The sequence below is a fragment of the Capricornis sumatraensis genome, chromosome 14 (genome assembly GCF_032405125.1).
Source record: "Capricornis sumatraensis isolate serow.1 chromosome 14, serow.2, whole genome shotgun sequence".
NCBI lineage: Eukaryota > Metazoa > Chordata > Mammalia > Artiodactyla > Bovidae > Capricornis > Capricornis sumatraensis.
In genome coordinates this window covers 56,597,047-56,620,342 of record NC_091082.1, presented here as the reverse complement: position 1 = coordinate 56,620,342, position 23,296 = coordinate 56,597,047, and the positions used below count along the sequence as shown (strand labels likewise).

Here is a 23,296-nt window from a genome sequence, read left to right as displayed (position 1 = left end):
CTCACTCATTTTCCCTGAACGTTTTAGTTAGTTAAATAAAACAAGATCAGCAGTTCTTCCTGGTGGAGAAACTATGGAAGTTTTGGCTTCCTTCCCTAGAAAGCCAGCCTGCTCATGGCACTGGGTTCACGTTTGGAGGAGGTCACAGACACCCTGCACCTTAACCTGAGGTCTCCTGGCCCAGAAGGATTCCGGACAAGAGGGTAAAGCACTCTCCTGTGCTGCCTGGCTCAGCGTGGGCCCCAGACTCCCAGCTGCTCACGTCTGCCTTGGCTCCAGTGCCCAGGCGAGAGGAGGCGTGTTGGTGGAAAGAATAAAAACACTTCATCAAGACTGTGACCTGTTTATTATTTTTTTTAACTCCATTTTTCTATTCTGGTCTGGCTCTCCATATATTTTATTTATTAAAAAAATTAAAAGCCTATGTTAAAGAAGAGAAACAAAGAAAAACTGTACACTGTAGCCAAGTAAGACAGCATTTCTCTGGGTCAGAGGAGAAGGAAGTTATGACGGTGAATCACGCGGCATAACCTATGACTGGCTTGAACAGATGGGACCTTGTAAGGTACTATACTAAGAAAGCCAAGTATCTCCGGTTATGTGTTTATTATCGACGGGTTCAAACATCCCGGGGAAATCTGTACCTGAATAAAATTAGAAGCCATAACCCGGAGGCGAGCAGAAGAGTCTCCAGTTCTCGTGAGCAAGACAGGAATCGTCCTCTCCACACAGTGAGCCGTCTCAAGCCTGCCCAGTTTGTGTTTAGGAATATACTGTGTAATTATCATTTTCAACAGTTTCAAAGATGCCTGAAAGACCTAAGAAAAACGTGATAAACCCGGATAAGCCACTCTTAACTCAATTCTACTAAAAAGAAATATGAAATTTACTCTCAGTAATCAACAGGAACGTTACGCTGAAAACTACACGCTGTCTGAAGGACTGAAAACGGCCAACTGCTGTGCACACAGTTCCCTGCACACGGAGGGCACGGGCTCATCTCCGTGTGTTACGAGGTCTCCGACACCTCCCCGTGAGACTGAGGGTCTGACGTTTCTGCTGAACTGCGTAAGGTATTGTGTGAATGCAGACTCATTCTTACGGCCCTTTCAGAGTTAGGAAAATTCACCGGTAACTCCAAGCTCCTCAGGTGTCAGGAAGATCACACAAGTGAACATAGCGTGAACAGTATGGTGGCCAGGTCTCTGCGCACACAGGGCTAGAGGGCATGGCCCATGGGAACAGAGCCCAGGCTCCCTGGCGACCGGGTTTCTTACTCAAGGTCTTCATCCCTAGTGACCTCGTGCTTGGTGATGACAGTGAGGGACCAGGCTGCTTCCCAGGGTACCCTGACCTCCAGGGGACGGCCCGGCAGCTCTCGGCAGACATGGGGGACCCTGCGGGGTGGCGGGACTCACTGGGGTCACGATGTCGCGGATGGCTCTCCTGACGAGGAAGACGGCAGCCCTCAGCATGCTCTTCAGGTCCTCTTTTGGGGTTCCCACGGGCGTGTCCGCCAGCTGCTTATGCAGGGTGAGGAGCGCATCCTCCCGGTGCGACCATGTCTTGGAGTAGGCTCCGGCCACCTGGGAGGGCAGAGGGCGGCCTTCAGGGTGGGCGGTTGGCCCTGTCCCCACCCCAGCACCCCTGGCTTTGGTTTGTTTCAACAAGACACAGCTTTTCTAAACACCGAACATCCACGCTCTGGGTACATGGGTTTCGAGAAATACTGCTCCTAGCATGGAAAGTTTTAAGTCTATGTCCATTAAAACATGGACAGTATTAAAAGCTCCAGCAAGAGAACTTTTCAAGGCCAGTGATGCTCCAGTATTCTCTTTGCTCTGCTGTCCTCGACCCTGGAGCCAGCAGTGCTCCAGGCGGGAGCTGGGGCCGGAACCTGTAAGCCCAAGGAAAGGCCCTGGCTGGGATGTCTGTGGTGGTCCAGTGGTTAAGAGTCCACCTCCCAGTGCAGAGGATGCAGGTTCAATCCCTAGGGTCCTCCACGCTGCAGTGCGTGGGCAAATAATTGAAGCAGAAAAATAAATAGAAAGAAAGGCCAGGCTCAAAGGGACGCCATCAGGAGACCTGAAATCCGAGCTGATGCTCGTGCTGTCCCACATGATGGCTGATCATCAGGACATTCCCACTGGACGGTGAGGACAAGGGTGGGACTGGCAGGGGACCAGGAGCCCTGCGGAGCCACCCACCCCTCCCACGTTGGCCTCTTTCCTTACCAGGGCCTCTCCTAGCACGTCCACAGCGGAGCTGGCTTCCCGCAAGGCCTTCTCTGTCAGGGGCTCTGGCTCTCCTGCGGCGTCCACCCTGCGAGCCTCGTCGCCGAGCACGTCTCTCCTCTCTGCCTCGGAGACCGCTGCCCCGAGCTGCTTGCGGGTCACGGGGAGAGGCCGTTCATCGTAGGGCAGGGACTCGGGCTGTGGGAGGACAGGGCGGCTAGAGGGCTCAGCGTGGGGTCCCCCCTCGCCTGCTGATCACCGTCTACACCCATAAGCTGCCTGGTTGGGACATGTCTGGTCTGAACGACGGTATTTTGCTGATGTATCAGTCTCGTCAGGTTAGAATAATTTATGAATTGGGTGTAACTGAAAAAATCAGACAGGAGTTTCTATTCCCTTCTGAGCTTGTTACAGACCTACTCAACAAGCCATCTAGATTCTGCCACAATTACTGCTTACCACTAGAGATTTCACCTGCCAGCAGACCACCAGAGTAAAAGTTTTTCTATTCTTCTTCTGGAAAGACCTCTGGTATTTTTTCAGTTCATTAGTTGACCTCTAACTATCAAGCCTCCTCTGAATGCATCCACTGTCCAGCAGCCCTGCACTAACACAGGTGACGGAAGCCCTGGGTCCTGTCCAGAGCCTGCAAACCTACAGCCCTCCGCAGAGGCCCCCTGTGGCCTGTCCTCAGTGACCCACATGAGCAATGAGGTTGCCAGGTGACAAGGCCGGTCTAACCAGGGTAAACCTGGGGCCTGGGGACGGGCTCAGAGTGGGACTGATGCCAACCACCCTCCCCAACCTCCCCGATGGCATGATGTACAGACCAGAAGCTGAGGCACCCTGGACAGGTCCAGCCCACTGAGACGGCACCCAGAACCAAGAAAGCGGACCCACAAGATAGGAGTCAAACCCACCCTGAAACCCATGTGGACTCTTAGACTCCCAGTTATAAATGCCAGTAACCCACTGGAAACAGGCTTTCTGCCACCTGCCACACAGGCAGCTCTAACAGGGACAGCCTTGTACCCGACTTGTCCTGAGGCTCTGCTGAGGTCCCGTCAGGGCGGGAACCTCGCTCATTCCCAGAAACACCCTCTCCCACACTGCAGCATGTCTTTGCAAAGAGAGCCAGCAGAGGCTCAGAGGAGGCAGAGTCTCAGTCATGGGCAGTGTTCTTGGATGCAGGGCGGGGAAGGGGCCTCCCCCGCTCTTGTTCCCCAATACACTCGTTCCCCAGGAAAGCCCCCACAAGACACAGGGCCTCTATGCCTGCCCACGGCGGGAACCTGAGTTACCTACGTGGGTCTTGGGAGAGGGGTCAGTGGCGGGAGGTGGCTGGTCCACTGTGGGACGCTGAGAAGACACGTCCAGGCAGTGTGATGAAGGCTTCTCCTGAAGGAAAGGGTCCGCAAGCCGGTTTTCTGTCACCCTTTCCTCTGGCTGTGGCAGGGAGCGCATGGGCGGCTGGTGGTGGGGGCTGCTGGGACAGGCCAGGGGCTGCAGGGGCAGGTCGAGAGGCCTTCTCATCTGGGGGAAAATGGGCTATTCAGCTCCCAGGGTCCCCGCCACACAGACCCCGCCTCGTTCCCCAGGGGAGCACTGACTTGGGAAGACACAGGTGGAAGCTGCATTAACGAGGCCCACGTCATGGCCCCCGACTGCCTGAAGTTACCGTGTGGACCACTCAAGGGACACTAACAAAGCTGGTGGCTGCCCAGAGTGGGCGCTGCAGCGTGGAGGCTGCAGGTGGGCAGGGGCACCTGGGCTGGACCCACACGGCTGGCGCTGGTCCCTGTGTGTCTGCAGAGCAGACTACTTCATGTCACTCTAACGAGTGCAGCGGACTCAGCTGTGGTCATGTGCTGGACTGGCGGAAAGTGCTTTGGGCAGACGACCACATCTCAGGTTCCTTGTTCTCACTGCCATGGATACAATGGGGAAACAGTCCCAGGGAGGCTGAGGAATGAGTCTGAGACCACAGAGTGGGGCGGGTGGAGTGGGGCCAGGAGCCAGCAGGGACAGCCAGAGCCTGCACTCCGTGCTGTCTACTGGCCTGGAACATGGGTCTCGACACAGGACCCTCCCCTACTGGCCCAAGCTGTCAGGGGCCCCCCTCCCTGTGCTCCCCAGGACCACAAGGGTGGGGCTGCCACCCGGAGACACAGCCATTTGCTGGGAGGCTGCCCCGCTGACCTGCCCCCATTTCCACTGTTGCAGTCCTCCTGCACACCCACCCGTGTGGATCCGGAGGATAGCTCTCCCGGCCCCCCGACTTCAGGTCCTGCTGCGGGCCCCACCCACCAGCTCGGCATCCACCAGCTCGTGCAGCTGCAGCTGCTCATACACGCGGCTGCGGAAGCGCTCCATCTGCTGCTTCTTCTCCTTGGCCAGGTCGTAGTCTTCCTTCTCCACGGCACAGCGCTTCTCCACCTCATACCTGCCCAGGCGCTCCCCCACCTGGAGCACACAGCGTCAGCTCTCGTTTCATAGACTTACGCCCAGTGCAGAGACCGTTTCAAAGTTAACGCTTTGAGGACGGTGTGGGCAACCAGCCTCATGTCTGGGAGATGGGGGAATGACACCGGGAATGGAAGGAACTGGCCACAGTCGCCTGCAATGCTCAGGCTGCCTCACAGCCTGCTCGGGTCGCCTGCAACGCTGGGGCAAGCTCACAGCAGTTTAAGCATCTCAGCTTCCTGCTGCCTCAGATGGCATGCGGCCCTGAGGAGGGCTCTGCAGGACTATGTGCTCGTGGTCTCTCTCATCTGCTTACACCCCTGAAGCCACGCTAACGCTGTGGCCTTCTGAGGCCTGGCCCCTTCTCTGGGCAGGTGCCAGGGTAATCAGACAAAAAGCCTATCATGGGCGGCAGAGGAGCTGTTTCCCAGAGGCAGTACCTTCTGCAAGTCAGCGATGGCTTGTTTCAGCTTCTTGGCGTAGTCATAGCGCTCCTTCTGCACGGCCTCGCGCTTCCGTTCATCTAACCGGCGGATGATCTGTGCCACTTCTGGGTCCTGGTACATGTCAAAGGCTAAGTCGTCTAGTGGAGAGATGTAATCAGACTTCCTACAGGAAAGAATATTTTAGAGCCAGTTTTAATCTATGTGATACTGCGGGGGAGGCACTCCCCCCACACTCAGGGCTAAAGATGGCAGAAGACAGCCCCCGCTCCTATGGCATTTCCTGCCGACAAATCTCATTCACGCACTCATTCATCCATCACCTGCTCGTTCATTCTCATTCACTCACTCATTCACATTCACTCATGCACTTACTCACTCATTCATCCACCACCTGCTCGTTCATTCTCATTCACTCACTCACTCACTCATTCACTCAACTCTTTCCCTACTCATTCACTCTCTCACTCATGCATTCATTCATATTCACTCATTCACATTCACTCTCACTCACTCATTCAAGAGGTATCTCAAATGCAGACTGTGTCCAGCACTGTGCCCAATGCGTGAGAGTCCGCTCATGAATCATTTGGAGCCTTGGGAAACCAACATCAGAGCCGGCCATGACTAGGCCCTGGCCCTGCCCATTTCATGCCACAGTAACAGTGACAAGCGTTAAAGATGCTACCACTGGGCTTGTACTTCAAAGTGTCCAACTATACAACACCATCCGGTTCTGCAGATCAGAAAGATCCTTCCTGGAATAAATGACCCAAACGTGATCTGAGTGACCTGTTTTGCATGAACTCTTATCTCCATTCCTTCCTCCTAGTTCTATGACAGGACAGCAGCTCCTGGGCCTGATGTCTAGAACCATGACACCGATCTAACTCCTCAACAGAAGAGTTAGGGACATGGTTCAGAACCTCCCCATCTGTGCCATGAGACGCAGACAGACACTTCCTGTTAACTTTGACTCGGGGTTCCTTATACACTGGGAAACTTAGTAAAGATGTTATCTGTCATAAGTTTAGCTGATTAATAAATTCAAGCAGGACAGGGGACCATGTCCCCTTTCAAAATCATCCTGCTTCCGCATGCCTTGACTCAGGTACTGGTGGGCACAGCAGCAGGCATGGTGGCCGTGGCATCTCTGTTAACCTCAGTGAGGACTGACCAGCAGCATGTTTCCATGTCCCCAAGGTCACGGTGACTATTTTTATCTAAATACACACCGTATTCTCAAATCTAACTTGCTCTGCCCTGAAGTTCCAGAGGTGAAACCAACACTCCATTCCACTATAGAACCCTACAAAGGACGAGATGATGTTGGAACACCCAGTGTCAGCAGTGCCCACTACCCACAATACCCTAGCAGTACCTGTGCACTCAGCCTGAGGTGCTGCCCGTGACCTGTCAAGACCTCACTTCACCTTCAGGAAAACCTTGGGTGGGGGCACAGCAGGACAGGAAGCCGAGGTCTGCTGTCCCCTGTGGCTAACTTGAAGAACTGATTTAAACAGAAGTCACCATTCCCCAGAGGGCTTTTATCAGAGATACTGAGCCGTCAGTGAGCTTGGTCATCTCTGCTCACGAGGGCAGAGCTGCAGGTGGTGCCACCACGACGCTGAAGGAAGCAGCACCTGCTGTCAGTGCCCGCCTCCCCCACGTGCTCCTCATGCCCACCTGACAAGGGGAGGCGTCCGCGTGGCTTGTGTAGGTGGGATGTCTCACTCTGCACTGTGCCTTCTTACACACTAAACTGTAAGCGCGGCCTCCACTCCAAGGCACCACGCACACCACTACCTGAGGCGACCCTGGTCCCTGTCTCGCTCGGGCTGCAGGAACCATGAAGCCTAGGCCTGTAGGGGCTGGGGAGCTCTGTGGGGACGGGTTCACTGTCTGCTGGGCGCATGACTGGTATCGGCATGGCTCCAAGCAACAGGGCGGAGAATTGACCCCACATTTGATGCAAACAGAAGAGCCGGCTGTTCCGACCATGTGCGCGTGAGCATGGAGCCACATACACCACAGGTCACAGGCAAATACCACCTACTGACATCGAGGCATCTTATCTTTTCTAAGCATCTTATCCTTTCACTCTTGGGGAGCTGCTGTCAGAGATGGGGCCCTGGGTGTCATTTTGAATTCCTCTCTACTTAGGCTGGGTGGTATTAGGCAGGGTGCTGAGGACTTGATCCCAGAGAGGTGCTGGGACACAGGGAGAAAGAGCTGGACCCTCAGGTCTGCCCTCCAAGCCTGACCTGCTAAAGAGGCAGCACGATGGCTGAGTCTGCACAACTGCATGCATGCAGAGTGTAGAGAGGCTCTCAGGAGAACCTGACGAGATGGGCAGGTCTCACTCCCTTAAGGACTGAAGCTCTGAGTAGAGGGAAGATGAAGCTCAGTAGCTGACAATCTTGGTCAATTATTCCGTCTATGAATTTACCTGTGCCACTAAAACATCAAAGGACGGCTGATGGCTCTTTTCTTTGGTGATACCAAACCACACAGGAAATGAAGTCCTCTCTGAAGGGTGCTGAATGAAGATGTGCTAAACAGAAGGGTGACCTTAATCTGCAGTGTATTTACGACAATCCCATCAGTGGCTTATTCAGCTCCAGACTGCACTTTGGAGCCCCCGAGTCCAGGGTCCTTCAGAGCTGGCTTCCAGGGAGGAAGTCACAGAAGTTTATGGCCTGGGGCGGGCGGGGCTCTTACCCAGAGCAAGTTCCTTCAAGAGCTGGGTCCTCTGTATTGTGCCCCAGGTAGTGATCAATCAGCTTCTCCCTGGAGGTCTGTGGGGGAGTTCTGCTTAGTATCTCAGAGGAAAAAGGAACAACATAAAACAAAGAGATGATGTGATATGAAGGGGCTTTGGTGATCCCGTTTGCTGGAGGGACAACTAAACTTCTCGAGTAAAGGAAAGTTTAAAACAACAGCTGCTGAAAAATCACCTGTGAGCTGGTCACTGGACACTTCTGTGAGAATTTATAGGATGACACTTTTGTGACAAAAATGAATGACCCCTCCTTGTTAGAAATAAATGTCTCTCTTTAGGAAGGAGGCTTCCCAAACTTACAATATTGGTTTCATCGCCAAAGTCTGCAGGGTCTCCAATGATATTTACTGCAACCAAAGCAACCTAAGAGAGAATTCACCAACAGAAATTAAGTATAAATGTTAGATAGGACTAAACCCCTTTATAATACTCTGATTCATCCTGTCATCAAATCGGATGATGTACATCTAAATGTACTAATGCAAAATCTCATGCTAACACAGAATTATTAATATTCTCATGTTGAACCAAGTAGCTATTTTAATGTTTGAAGGATGTTAAAACAGTAACAAAGTTTTAATGCAGCCTTATATTGAAACATCCACCTGAGTTAAGAATGGGATCATATCTACCTGATGGTGGTAAGTTAGACAATGAATGAAAACCGACATTAACACAGTTCGGTTTGTCCAGGGCAGTGATTCTCCCATGACATGCCCCCCTGCCCTCGAGAATCACTGAGGCTGAGCTAAAACCCAAGGAACTCCTGGTGGACAAGGAGATGAAGTAGAGGAAAGAGACGGTTCAGAACTCTGCTGTCATGTATGGACAAGGCACCTGATGTCTCAGACCCTCCTCCAGCTCACCTGCTCAGCATAAACTCTGATTGGCTGGAACACTTGGGTGCCTCTGGAAGGGGCAAGGAGTGTTATAAACATCTGCTTCAATTAACAAGACTGTTCTGACACCTCTGATTTCCACTGTGTTCATTATGCCAAAGCAACAGAAAGGGAACCAGAGAGATTCTGGACTGCATGCCACATGAAATCACCTTTTTTTGTAAGGGATTTACCTTACAAAAGTATACCTAGAACAGTGTTGTCCCATAGAAATACGATGCCACATAGATAATTTTAAGTTTTCTAGTTGGCAGAGTAAAAAAAAGTTTAAAAGAAACAGATAAAATTGATTGTAACAATATATTTAAACTTAATACATCCAAAATGTCTCATCTGGTTACCAAGTCTGGGTGACACACAGCCCATGCCCGTGGACCAGTCACGCCCCCAGCACACACGGCCACACGGGACTGGTGGCTCTGAATCGGAGGAACAGCTCCAGAGAGCCTAGCACTGCCCCAAAGACACCACCCTGAAGGAAGAGTCCAGGTTCTTCTATGAAGGGAGACACCACTGAGGGGCAGGCCCATGCGTCTCACCTGGTTATACACATTGTATTTATTGACGTGGTTTTGGTGAAAGATAAGCTTCAGAAACTGCCCCACTGCATCCACGTACACTGACTTCAGTTCCCGGGCTTTGCAGCCCGTCTTCTCATTGTCACAGAGAGACACGTAGCTGGAAGAAAAGAACACAACTCTGGAACCACGTCAGTGCAGAAATGTGCTGCCCTTGGCTCCCAGTGAACTCCACAAGTTTCAAGGAAAGCTAGGCTTGGAATGAAAAAAAAAAAAAACCTTGGGCAAAGTCCAGAAGTCAAATTCTAAACAGTTCTGCATCTGATATGCAGCCTGAACACGACCGATCAGCGGGAACGCCACTCAGTGAACATGCTCGGCATGTAGCAGGTGTGTACAAGTTGTGAGATCTGGACCCAGATGTGAGCGTGTGAGCAAGCGCCACGGCAAGGGGGATGCCGCAGTGTTTACCCACTTTGAGGCAGAATTGTTCAGGCTAGACATCCCACCATACAGGCTAAATTTCACCCTTACCCAAGCCTCCGGAACCGCTCTGCTTGATATGGGGTGAAGTACTCAGGCAGGCTCTCACTGATGTAGAACTCAACTTTGCTGGGGATCATGTACTGATGCGCGAGCAGCTGCAGCTTCCTTATTCGACATCGCTCCACCATCTGAAGAACGATTTCCTGTGGGAACTGGCAAAACCTGAAAGCAAGCACAGTCCTGTTTCTCCTGCAGGATCACCAAGGAGGGTTTCAGGTGGTCCCCGCCCACATGTCCAGGTAACAGGGCGGCTATATGTTTTCTGACGCTGCAAGGGCCCCGGACCTAGCCCCCTCAAAGCCTTCCAGTCACAGCTGGAACTCAAGAGTGGGGTCTGCTGGGCACCCAGAGTGAATCAAACTTGGAGTGGCTAGTTTGTGGTTTGAAATGAAACCCAAAGTTTATCATGAGATAAACACACGAGATAAACAAGAGGCTGTCCAAGTGAGCCAGAGGATTTCCCACTGGAACCCACACACTTGAGAAAACCCCTCGCTTTACAGAGTCCTGAGTGGAGTGGGCAATGAGCAATCTGTCCTGAGTGCCACCCACGCTCGTTCAGCAGCCTGGAGGAGCAGCCTACGGTTGACCCCACTGGAGCATCAGTTTTGCTCAGAAGGCACACAGCTGTCAGAAACCTCACGCCGCAGTACACGGTCATGACCAGAGAGACAACACAAGGCTTTGACAGTGGGAGGGGCGTGTGCCGAGCAGGCCAGGCTGGGCGTACCCGGCAGCAGGTGTCCAGGGGCTACTGGAGCCAGGGAAGTCCTGAGGATGGGGCAGGAGGCAGGGCCCCTCCAGCACACGTCACGATGCCTGAGAGCGCAGCAGTGACCTGGCGGTTGGCCTGCCTGCCCCTCTCCCGCCTCTCCTCCCAGCCGCCCCATCACACCCCTCCAGACAGCTACACACACACGCCAGGTGGCCCGGGGAGCCTCCTGTGACCCATCCCCGCCCTCTGGGCCCCATCTCATTTCTTAGCTGCCCCCTCAGCCAACATCACAGGTCACCACTGACCTCCATGAGGCTGAGTCCGACCTGCATCTGCCGGTCCTGACCTGGCCCTTCCTGCCCTGTCTATGCCCTGGATAGGGTTCCAGGCTCCCTTTCCTGTGCAGACTCACCGTGTGTGGGGCATCCCCCCGACCCCATGGCTTTGAAAACCTCCCCTCGGGGAGGAACCCGAAGCACACACCACCCTGAGCCTGAACTTGAGCATCTCACAGGTGGCCTGACACTGCACACACGCATCCCGAGAGGCGTGAGACACCACACAGATGAACATGCTCCCCGCCCAGCTCCCCGACCCGCCTGCCAGCCTCCTGCCCGTCCTGACAGAAGGAGTGCACAGGGAGGAATGCTAGGTTGAGCTTATGGGGCTCTGGGCACTTCTGTGTTTGACTGAGAAAGTGGGGCCAGTGACGATGGACAAAACGCTCTTATTCTGGGGGTGAGATCCCTGGGGTTTCCTAATGCTGAGTTTTCAAAATTGCCACTGTTGTTAAAAGAGACCCATGTGGGACAGGACAGCCAGGAAATGGGGAACCTAGCAATTCGAGCTTCGAATCCCCTTCGGCCAAGACTGCTGTAGACATTTAAGATGTTTACTGTCTCTCAATGCAGGGCACAGACACTATAATTGGTGGTGAGACCATTCTAGACACAGGGACACAGTAATCTGTGTGAAAAAAAAATCCTTTATTATTAAAAAAAACAACTACAAAATTGTTTAAGGAAAACTAAGACTACTGACAAAATTTTGAAATTGTGTATTTTAAAACCCTTCCAAAAAAAAAAAAAAGCTATGGGAATTCCCTGGTGGTACAGTGGTTAGGACTCGACGTTTTTACTGCTGTGGCTAGAGTTTGATGCCTGTCCATGCCTGTTGGGAAATGAAGATCCTGCAAGTCATGCAGTGCGACCAAAAAAAAAAAAAAAAAAAAAAAGGCTATGATTTAGCTATTCAAAGGTAGCTTATTGAGAGTTTACAGATGAATCAACACTACCCCTCAAACTGATTACAAGAAAGGACAATACACTGTGAAAAGCAATGAAGGGGAACCCCATGCAAAATGGAGCCAGAGAAGGCCTGAGCAGACCTTTCTCCAAAGAGGACATACAGACGGCCGACAGGCGCACGATGCTCAGCACCACTGACCATTGGAGCAATGCAAAGCAAACCTACAATGAGACATTGCCGCACATCAGCCACAGTGGTTATCATCAAAAAAATCCACAAACTATAATGCTGGGGAAGGTGTGGAGAGAAGGGAACCCTCCTACACAGTAGGTGGGAATGTACATTAGTATGGACACTGTGGAGAACAGTATGGAGGTTCCTTAAAAAACTAAACCTAGAGCTACCATACGACCCTGAAATTCCACTCCTGGGCATGTACCTAGAGAAAAACATGATCCAAAAGGATACATGCACCCCAGTGTTCATTGCAGCACTGTTTACAACGGCCAAGATGCAGGAACGGATAAAGAAGATATGGTACATGTATACAAGGGGATATTACTCAGTCATCAAAGTTGCAGGTTTCCACATCACATGTGAATTCATTCAGTATCAACTTAAAATAGACTGTTAAACTTAAGGATGTATATTCTAACCCCTAAAGCAACAGCTTTCTGCCATAAGGGTGGTGTCATCTGCATATCTGAAGTTATTGATATTTCTCCCAGCAATCTTGATTCCAGCTTGTGCTTCTTCCAGCCCAGCGTTTCTCATGATGTACTCTGCATAGAAGTTAAATAAGCAGGGTGACAATATACAGCCTTGACGTACTCCTTTTCCTATTTGGAAGCAGTCTGCTGTTCCACATGCAGTTCTAATTGTTGCTTCCTGACCTGCATATAGGTTTCTCAAGAGGCAGGTCAGGTGGTCTGGTATTCCCATCTCTTTCAGAATTTTCCACAGTATACTGTGATCCACACAGTCAAAGGCTTTGGCACAGTCAATAAAGCAGAAATAGTGGGGGTGAACAAGCAATTGAAAGAAGACAAGATGGGTTCTGAGGTCCCTCCCCCTACCCTGTGCCACCTTCCCTCCCCCTCTGCTCATCCTCCACTCCTCTGCAACCCCCCACCCATCTGGCTGAACTTTCCTTTTTCTCCAAAACCCTCCCCATTTCTCCCTTCCCTGAACTTAAATCCTGCCCCTTGAAAGCCTAGCCTTCTAGGGGTCCAGATGCTAAACCCCTGGGTTCTTCTTAATGGTCCCTGGACTAAAGCTGAGAACTTTGAGCTACAGTCAGAGATGTTCCCAAAGGAACTGAGGAACCCCATGTGTTTGCTGAGGAGTCCAGTACACTTCTGAACTTAGCAACCTAGCTTCTCAGGTTTATGTCCGTCAGGACTGACGTTGCGTGAAACTTGCCTGATGGGAAAATCCTGAAAAGGATTTGGAGAAACAGATGCTGACTGACAGCAGGAAACCCAAGAACTTGCTAGAAATTTTCACTGAACAGTTTCCAAAGGTTTTCTTAATCCTGATGATTGGAACAAAATTCAGGCTTGCATGCAGAAACTTATAAACCCTGCTCACGACCACTATAGTTGACTTGAGAATGTCGGGTCTTCTTTTGGATATTGAATCCACTTGGGTTGCCTCCAACTTTGTATTCATGAATGGGCTGAATGGGGATTCTCTTTCAGTTAAAAGGACCAGAATAGAATGGAAAACAATGTCCACTCCAGGTCTGGTTACTTTGGTAGATCAGCTTGTTTGAGCCCTGGATGATTCAACCAAAAGGAAAGCCACTAACATCCTTAATCTTCAACAAATAGAGCCCCCGTCACACCTCCAAACAAACAAACAAAAAAACCCTAGTCTCTGCTATTACTGCAAAAAGCCAGGACATTGTGGGGAGTGGGGGGAAGACCTTTAGGGCTTAAGCACTGCAGGCGCCTTCCATGCTCCAAACAACCTTTCCATGTCCTGCTAACCCAAGCACCAGGCTTTGAGGAACCACAGGGATTCTTCCCAAACCTCCTAATTGGCTTGGAGAAACCACCCTCTGGACTGGGAAGGAATCTGTATCCTCAATGACCAGAGCCACACTCTCGGTGCTCAGCCCACTGCTCTCAGGGAGCTTCTGTCTCAGAGTGCTGAACAGCTGAAAAAGCGGGGGATGTCTAATGAACCCCAGAAGGTTCCCATCTTGGAACCTGCTCCCTTTCGTTCAGGCCATTTGAGAGACACATACTCTTTTCTCCTTCAGTTCTTTCACCCCTATTCGAGCAGGAGCAGAGATTTCTTAGGAAAGTGCCATCCTGGAATTTCTTTCTCCTGAAAGGAGAAACAGGTCTAGAATTTGAACTGTTGGCCATCAAAATAGCCAACCAGGTGAACTGAATGACCTCCACTATCTTTTACTTGCTCGGTCTCAGATGTATTAGAGCTGATTTCAAGGACACTAACCACTGGTCACCACTGGATCGGCTATTGCTCTCCTTATATGAAAAATCTCCAACTGAAATTCACAGAATCCAGTGTTCTCACATTAATATTTAAACATATCCCTCAAAACTTCTCCCCAGAATTAATCAATACCTTATAATTAAATAGAGGTCCTTAGAGGCATCAAGTCCATAGCAGAAGATTTCAAAGCCAGGGCCACATGCTCGCTCATATCAGTCCCTGCAGCATTCTGTTTCGCCCATGAGAAATGCAATGGCTGAGGATGGAGGTCTGTCCAGAATCTCTGGAATCCACAATGTCGTTACCCCTGGCACCCTGTGGTCCCTAAACCCATCTAAGACCAGCATCCGTTCCTACCAGGAGCAGAATCACCCTGTGACTGCTCTGTGGACTGCTTCCTGAGGGTGAGATTAACCACTGGACCACCAGGGAAGGCCCTGAAAGTCCCCCTTACTTCTCCAACCTTAAAGGCTCATCTGGACAATCAAGTTTTCTGTAGGCCCTACTTTGTTAAAACATATGGACGGTTTGCTTCTGTGCTCTCCTCTAAAACTTCACAGGAAGACAGCATTCACTTGTTAAACCTTTTAAAGGGACACCAGGTCTCTAAGGAAAAACTGCCATTTGCTCAAACTGAGATTCAGTATTTAGGGCACCTGATCTTAGAATGAGGCTACATTTAGATCCCCGAAGGTTCACGGTATTCTCAACTTCCCCAAACTTGAAACTCAGTCCAATTACAAGGTGTTCTGGATAGCTGGCTACTGTCAAAACTGAATTCCAAATTTCCCTCTTAAGGCCCAGCCCTTATATGTTTTCTAAAAACCAACAAACTTGGTCCTTTTATTTGTGGAGATCAGGATGATATTGCCTTTGGAGCTTTAAAGAGAAGTTTAATAAGGGCCCTGCCCTTGGACATCCCAGCTTTCAGTTTCCTTTCTTCCTCTCTGACATGAGGGGGAGGGGAATACCTTTGGAGTACTTGCCCCAAAACACAGGGACCATCATCGACCCATCGGGTATATGGCCGACAGCTGGACCCTGTGCCATGGGGACAGCCCCCTTGTCTCAGAGCCACTCCGGGCAACAAAAACTAATCCCCGGGTTCCTCTAACCATCTCTGTAGCCTGTGCAGTTGAGCTCTCCCGAATCCTCACCATGCTGGCCTGCTAGCCGTCTCACTTCCTGGGAAACACTCCTTCTGACTGCTCCTGAATAACTCACTGTTGCTGTAATAACCTCACCCCTGCTACTCCTCTCCCGCTTCACCGACAAAACTCCTTCAGACGGCTCACACCGACACATCCCCTTTGACTCTGTAGTAACTTACAGGAGACTCCTCTGACCAACGCAGATTTTCCATGGTTTACTAAGGTTCTTATTCACAGGATGAAAAGGCATCACCACGTGGGGCTGCTGTCGCAGCGCCTCTTGAAACTGTCAAGGCAGCACCGATACCCGTGGCTGCTTCAGCCCAACAGGAGGAAGCACACCCTCTCACTGGAGCTCGTGGTGCAGCCACGGGCAAAACCACCGGCGTTCATACTCAGAGCCTGTATGCCTGTGCAGTTGCCCATGACTTTGGGACGATATGGAAACAGCAAGCTTGACTTACCTCTGATGGGAATAAAGTTTAAAATGGCTCTTATGTCTGAGATTTATTAGATGTCATACTCATGCCACCTGCTCTGGCTGCTGTCAAGGTCCCTGGGCATTCCTGACTCGACTCCCTGGAAGTAAAAGGAAATGACCTTGCTGGCGTTTCTGCCAAAATGCTGCTCTCAAAGGAACCTCTGGCTAAACCTCTATCGTGGTCCAAAGAGACAGCCCCATGTGCCCCAGAGGACAATTTGGGAACACTGACTAGAAATGCCCAACAACTGGCCCCAGAAAAGGAAAAACAATATTGGGAACTGAATAACTGTTGGCTTGATAAAAAAGAGAACTCTTGGTTTGGGCCAAACCACAATCTGGTCCTAGCAGAAGCTCCAGAGTCCCCATCACTGCCCACTGTACACGCATGATGCCACTGGTCTACTGGCAAAAATGACAGAGCTCACGAGCCAGTATTGGAGGGACGATATTAATAAGGTTGTGAAAAGCGACCCCCTTACTTGTTCATCTGTCTGAAACTTAATCCAGGAAAGCCTGTCTGCACTGCATTAAACTGCTCATGGGCCATGTGAGGCCCGGCAAAGGGATTTTATTCAGCTGTTCCCATCTCAGGGACATAAACATGTTTAGTTATGAGCTGCATGTTTTCTCACTGGACTGAAACTTTCCCCTGTAGAAAGGCTACTGCTTCTTCTGTGACTGAGATCCTGTTAGAAAAGACCATCTACACCTGGGGAACCCCTTGAACTTCAGTAGCTGAACACTTGGACAGGTGTGTCTGTGCTGTCTGGTCGGTTTTACACTTTTACTGTCTTACCATTCTCAATCCACAGGGCTAATCTAATGCATTAATGACATTATTAAGACCCAACTGGCAACGTTTGTACATGAATGTGAAGTTGCTCAGTCATGTCCGACTCTTTGCAACCCCATGGACTGTAGCCTACCAGGCTCCTCCGTCCATGAGATTTTCCAGGCAATAGTACTGGAGTGGATTGCCATTTCCTTCTCCAAGGGATCTTCCCAACCCGGGGATTGAACCCGGGTCTCGCACATCGTAGATAGACGCTTTATTGCCTGAGCCATCAGGGAAGCTTCATTTCTAGAGACCTTCCAAATACCTTGGCCAAAAGCATCGCTGTTGGTCCCTATAAACCCCCAGATCAACCCCTTTGGGAACTCAAACACTCACCCATTGAGATGGTCAGAGGATGCCCAGGACAGCCAGTCCTGCCTCTTCTGACCTACAGCTGATAAACAGAGACGTGCTTCAATACTGCACGAGCCTTACTGCTCCCACTGACAGTGATCGTGCTTTAATAGCATAGCCTTCTCACAGCAGGTTCCCGGGAGACGATTGCTGTGAGCGTCACACCTTGCAGCCTAGAGATCTCACCTTCTGGAAAAGACACCCCAGAAGGACTCCCTTCAACCTCACTGGAAAGGCCCCATCAGGTACTGCTAACCAACCCTTGTGCGGCTAAGCTCCTGGATTCACGTCACACCTAGAGAGAGCACCAAGCCCTGAGTGGATGGCCCTGCACACCAACGAGTGGTGATGTGAAAGCACCAATTTCCAGGAATGGAAGCAGACAACATCTGACGAGACGGATGGCCAAGACTGGCCAGGCCCATATGCCCTTTTCTCACCATTGCTTCTTACTTCATTTCCCCTTCTCTCTCTTGGACAGACTTGTGTATGCATTTCCCAATCTACTGTGAAAGAAGGGTGCTCTCTGATTGCTGGAGTTATCACCAGAAACGACCTGTCCATGACAGCAGCGACCCCTTACTCACCCTGTATGTACCTTCTCTGGAATCCCAATGCCACTCTGTACCTAACTGTTCTGTAGGGCCCTCTTATAAGGTGAGAATACGAAATCCATGTGCCCCTGTTCTGTGGCTTAATTCAAGCTCTCTTGGATATACATGCAGACGACACTGGAGCAGCCGACGCGAGTCAGACTGTGTGTAAGCTGGCTGTCATACCCCTGTATTTAGGAAGACTCTCACTATGTGATAACGTCGTATTTGAGGCTTGGCTGAATGATGCTAATGACTCCTTGATATGGACAAACGAGTCCACAAATGCTGCTCCTGAGGAGGGGGTCCTACATCTCCTCCTGGCTACTCTTTCACATGTGGAAGTCCTGGTAATGGCCCTGTGCTTGGACACCTCGTCGTCTCCACAGCTGGAGTGTAAAAAAACAGTGCGCTTTTGCTATATTCGCTGTTCTACTTTCTCTTCATAACAAAATAAACCCCCCCACCCCCAATGGGTCCACCCCATTAAACCTCCTTAGCTGCCTTACATGGAGCTTCTCGGAGGCACAGTAGAGGACCCTGGGTTTGCCTCTGTAGGGAGGGTCCTTCTCCTCCCATCAGAGTAGGTGCCAACGAACATGATTAGAAACCTCTTCCCACCATTAGAAGAGCTGGCCGATTCCACAGCCACAGGAGTAGCCACCCAGTGGCGATCACTTAACTTACTGGCTAAAGAGTACATATTCCCCAGTTACCGATTTGCTGAGTAAGGAGGTGTTGGAACGACAGCAAATACCGCCTACTGCACATGGAAAAATGTTCCAGGAGAGGTAGAAACCCAATTACACAAAATCAGGGAGCAAGTGCACTGGTTGCAAAAAATTTTCACCTGATATTCCCTGGTCCTTTCATTTGTTCAGCTGGCTACCTTCAGGCCCAGGGTCGTGGGTCAGAACCGTCATACAATTTGGAACTGTCACGTTACTTTAAATTTTGTTTTACATAATCATTTCTTAAAAACTCCGAGAGGAAAATGCGTCTGAATTTTAAATGGGATTTGCATTCAACTTTTCAGCAACATACCTCCTGAGTAAATGTAAGTCACGAGCACATGACTGAGTGTAAATGTCACACAGATTCACACGCTCATGACTTAGGAGCAACAGTCAGCCTTCTCCTGGCACCTGGAACACTAGGCTCGAGAAGCGCAGACCCTGGAGGCGAGCAGCCTCAGGCGGCTGACGCTGACAACATCCAGGAAGCCCGACCAAGCCCCAGGGCAGCCCAATAACCAACTCTGCCCCACCTTTGGGGAAGAAAGAAGGCTTCTCGGGAATACGTTTCTGAAAAACACTCACTAGTGTTACATCACTCAAGTAACGAGCATTTTTAAAGGTGTACAAATAAACATTCCAGAGGAATCTTAAAGAGACTTTCTGGGTTGAGGTCCTATGTTACACAACAGCAGTGAGATGCAAAATCCTTACCACCCAGCACAGAGAATGCAGACTGGCCCTCAAGCAGGGAACTGGGTGTGTGTGGGGGGCAGGGGGGTGGGGGGCGGAGTGTGCAGGCAGTTCTCCTTCTACTTTTCTGTATGTGCACACTTAAGTGAATGTGGGGTAAAGTTATAGAGGAAAAGTTTTAACAAATTTTCATTAAAAATAGAAAGAAAAGAGTCCAGCATGTAACTAGATGGCTGAGGCGGCAGCACAACCCCACACTTGCATGGTCCTGTGTCTGAGTTGTAACAACATTAGCACTTAGACCAAGAGAGTCCACGTACCCCTGATGACCCACCCTCCACGGCCCCTCATCCCGCCCACCTTGGTGACCTCCACCCGCTGACGGTCGGTGCGTGGATCATCAGTTCCCGGGCACTGAAGCCGTCTTCGTGTCCAGATGAGCTGACGACGACGAATCCGATCTTGTGGGGCATTCTGTGAGCCAGGCTGTGTGCGAGAGCAGGAGAGATGGCTTCAAAATCGGGGGGCTCGGGGGCACACAGTGACACCGTCACGAGTGTCACTTATGTGTTAGTTCTCGCCTCGCTAACACATAAGCAATTCACAGCCCAGTCAGACTGTCCCATTGCTTTGAAACAGTCTAGTTCCCATTATGTAATTTCTAAGGCACCTCTGATATTACTTAAGAGTATCATTCAAGTTACCATGACTTTTCCCAAATACACTAACATGTCCAAAGAGCTTGAGCAGCACTGTGGGCTGCACTGTGTCCCCAAAGCGCTCTGAAGCCCTCACTCCCAGGACCACTGACAGGACATCTAGGAACAGTGTGCAAGTTAAGAGGACGTCTTATGGGAGTAGCGAGGGCCCTGCTTCAACACGACTGTGTCCTTATCAGTAAAGAGACAGGGACACACACAGACAGGAGCCAAGTGACAAGGGCCAAGCAGCTGCAGCAACACACCTACAAGCCAAGGCCATCAAGACCCCCAGACACCTAAGCTGGGAGGGCCAGGATGGGTTCTGCAGAGGGGGGTGTGGCCCTGCTGGACACCAGAGCTGGGAGGGGCCAGGAGGGGTCTGCAGAGGGGCTGTGGCCCTGTACAAGTGCACCAGGACCACCTGGACACCAGAGCTGGGAGGGCCCAGAAGGGGTCTGCAGAGGGGCTGTGGCCCTGTACAAGTGCACCAGGACCACCTGGACACCAGAGCTGGGAGGGGCCAGGAGATCTGCAGAGGGGGCGTGGCCCTGCACATGCACCAGGACCACCTGGACATCAGAGCTGGGAGGGGCCAGGAGGATCTGCACAGGGGCTGTGGCCCTACACACGTGCACCTTGATTTTGGACTTTTGGCCTCCAGAATGTATCTCTGTGGCTTTAATTCATCCAGTTTGTGTTACTCTGAAAAACAAGGTCATTTGCTAAGATATGAATACAAAGTCTTTCAAATTAGTTAGAAAACTAATAAATCAGTGTGTTAAACAGCTATACAAAGATAAGCGGGAAAGGGGGCCGTTTAATCAACAGCATAATCATTGCTACATGAAAACGCTGACCAGCAGAGGGAGAGCAGAACCACAGACAGAACCTTCCGTGCACAACCGTGCTCCTGGAGCCAGGGTGTGTGGCCAGCGGTGGGGAGATGGGTAAGTATTGCCTGGATGATTTTTTTCTCTCAGGAGAAAAAAATCGCACCTGGCTTGGCTCACAGCTACCTACCATCATGTTGAGCGTGGCTGTAATGATGTCCAGCTCTGCCCATTCCTTTGAAAACAGCACCGCAATCCCTATTTCCCTCCATGATTCCGCCCTCCCCACACCCTGCACCCCTCAGCCCCTGCCTGTGGGGCATGTTTCCCAGCTCGGCCAGTTCAAGACTTCCACGTCCTCCTCAGGAGCCATGAGAACAGGACCAAGCTGCTCAGTCCCAGGACTCTGCTGCAGGGGCTGAGCTGCAGCACAGCATCAGGGGTAGGGGGTAAGAGTTGGGAGGAGGGTGGCTGCTAGAGTAGCGGGGAGCTCTGGGCAGGGGGTGGGGCTGACATGGGGAAGCAGTGTTGAGAGAGGCAGGCACCCCCACCTTGTAAGCATCAGGACTTAAAGCCCAAAGGACTCACAGACTCCCACTGACTCCCCAGTTACTAAGGCCGTCGATGCTCTGCAGTTGGCCAGTTTGGCTGAAGGGTCAGTATGCAACCAAGAGCCCTCAAAAACACAGAGGATAAAGGCTTCTCCAGAAGGTTCTCTGGGGTGGGACACACTATTAACTGAGATTTTCAGGAGGCGGTGACGCATGAGCACACCCCACGTAAGACACGCTTGTTTTAACGTGCTCGGGATGGATCTGGATCCTCCTCTGACTGTTATTGATACCCTGAAAAGGACTATGTCGACAAATTAATTACTGGGAGGCACTTGCTAAGGTTTCTTGGACTATATGAACAAATGCATTAAAAACAGAAAGAGATACCACTATTAAAAATCCCAGTCATTTGGTATACAAAGCTCGCTGAAGGATGTCACAGGATAGTAGAGGAACATCAAACTAACCCAGAAACTGATGAAATGCAGGCACAGAAAATGGACGTGTGTGACATAATCCACAGCAACTGCAGAGCGTGGCCTGTGTTCCAGCTCCAGCGCCAGACGGGCACCAGTCTCGCCCAGCCTGCAGCTCCTCCCACGCACTAGGGTTCAGGCTCACAGCCAGGGCTGACTTTCCCATCAGTCTCCATACCTCCCCCAGCCCATCTACTTCTAAGTCCACCCTCTGTGCCAAGTGTCACTGGCCCCACCTTTGGAAGGATGACTGAATACATCCCCTCTTAAGACAGTGGCCAGGCCTCTCGACCTGGAGCACTGCCCCGCCTGAGGGACCCTACTCAAGCCCAATCTGCCTTTCTAACCCTCTCTTCCTGTGGTAGATTCTAAAGTCCAGCCAAACTTATTGAAGCTCAGAGTGAGAGCCCTGTGCTGGGGATTCCCCACATCCTTCCAGCACCTTTAAAGGTGCTGTTACTGTCTATCCCACCTTGAACAAAAGAGGTTATCTATTCAATATTCTCACCTGAGTGTGACTATGTACCCTGAAATTCTGCAGATCTGAAATGCTATTTATTCATCTTGCTATGTGCGTACAGACCGACATCCTCACACCGTGTGTCTCCATGCAGATACACGTTTACACCCTCATGACAGTTCTGACAGTCCTGATGTAGAGATGAATCTGAGGCACAGAGAGGCCTGGCCCAGGATCATCAGCTATGAAGCCACGCAGGCAGGGTTTGTCCTAAGGCTGCTCAAGCTCCAGTCTCTGATCTTGACCAATACCCTCGGCCATGGCGCTAAGACTCAGAAATGGGGCCCTTTAAATCGGAATAAAGGCTGTGTCCACTATACAATGCGGCTTCAATGAATCCCAAACACAGCCCTGGAATCTAGGAGCCAGGTAGGAGAAGTGAAGAGGAATGGCAGAGGCAACGTTATTACCTCGGTTTGGGTATTTGAAAAGGATTCTTTTATCGGCCACCTCCTTCCACCCTGTACCCTAGAATCTTTTCCGCATAATCCTTCAAGTCTTCTGTAAGAGACCTGGGGTGTCACTGAGGACACTAATATCAGGAACTACAAAATTCATCATTAACATTTTGGGGGGAACCGGAGCTCGGTCGGGCCCCAGCTAGCCGGGTGCGGAGGTCCTCTCCCCACAACCAGCGCCAGCTCCATCTCCGGCATCCCTGCGGAGTCAGCTTTTCACTCTGCACCAGGGAAATTGGATAGCTACGTTACGCTGAAACAATTCAGCAACTTCCAAATGTCTTGCTACAAGGCTTAGGAGACAAACTTGTACTCACTTTTTTCTTACGAAAATGTTAGTACACAGTTAAACGGTTTATGGTAAATGGCACACAGTTAAATGGCTTTTGGTGCAGCAACCTCAAGGTTCGCAAGTGCCGCAGAGAGTCCTCGGAGCAGAAGAGGTTCAAGAGCCGACTCCTTCCCACCTCGCCCGCACGGAGTCGGGGTCGCTGGGCTCGCGCAGCCGCCCAACGCAGGAACCGAGCGCAGGCGCCGCGGGCCGCCCGGGCGGTGACGCAGCGCGCGGGCCGCGCCCACGGAGGCCCGTGTGGACCCGG

General features: G+C 51.1%; 1 protein-coding gene across 1 annotated transcript in view; it reads right to left on the bottom strand.

Annotated features, from left to right (window-relative positions):
• Positions 1-19,631, bottom strand: part of CEP104 (centrosomal protein 104) — a 33,943-nt gene extending 14,312 nt beyond the window's left edge. The window contains exons 1-11 of the mRNA XM_068985993.1: positions 19,519-19,631; positions 9,874-10,047; positions 9,361-9,499; positions 8,223-8,285; positions 7,862-7,938; positions 5,138-5,306; positions 4,542-4,697; positions 3,540-3,767; positions 2,235-2,432; positions 1,419-1,586; positions 645-818 (exon numbers count right to left, since the gene is read on the bottom strand). Coding sequence (XP_068842094.1) covers positions 645-818; positions 1,419-1,586; positions 2,235-2,432; positions 3,540-3,767; positions 4,542-4,697; positions 5,138-5,306; positions 7,862-7,938; positions 8,223-8,285; positions 9,361-9,499; positions 9,874-10,047; positions 19,519-19,631 — 1,659 coding nt within the window. The remainder of the gene's footprint in view (positions 1-644; positions 819-1,418; positions 1,587-2,234; positions 2,433-3,539; positions 3,768-4,541; positions 4,698-5,137; positions 5,307-7,861; positions 7,939-8,222; positions 8,286-9,360; positions 9,500-9,873; positions 10,048-19,518) is intronic.
• Positions 19,632-23,296: the final 3,665 nt, after the last annotated feature.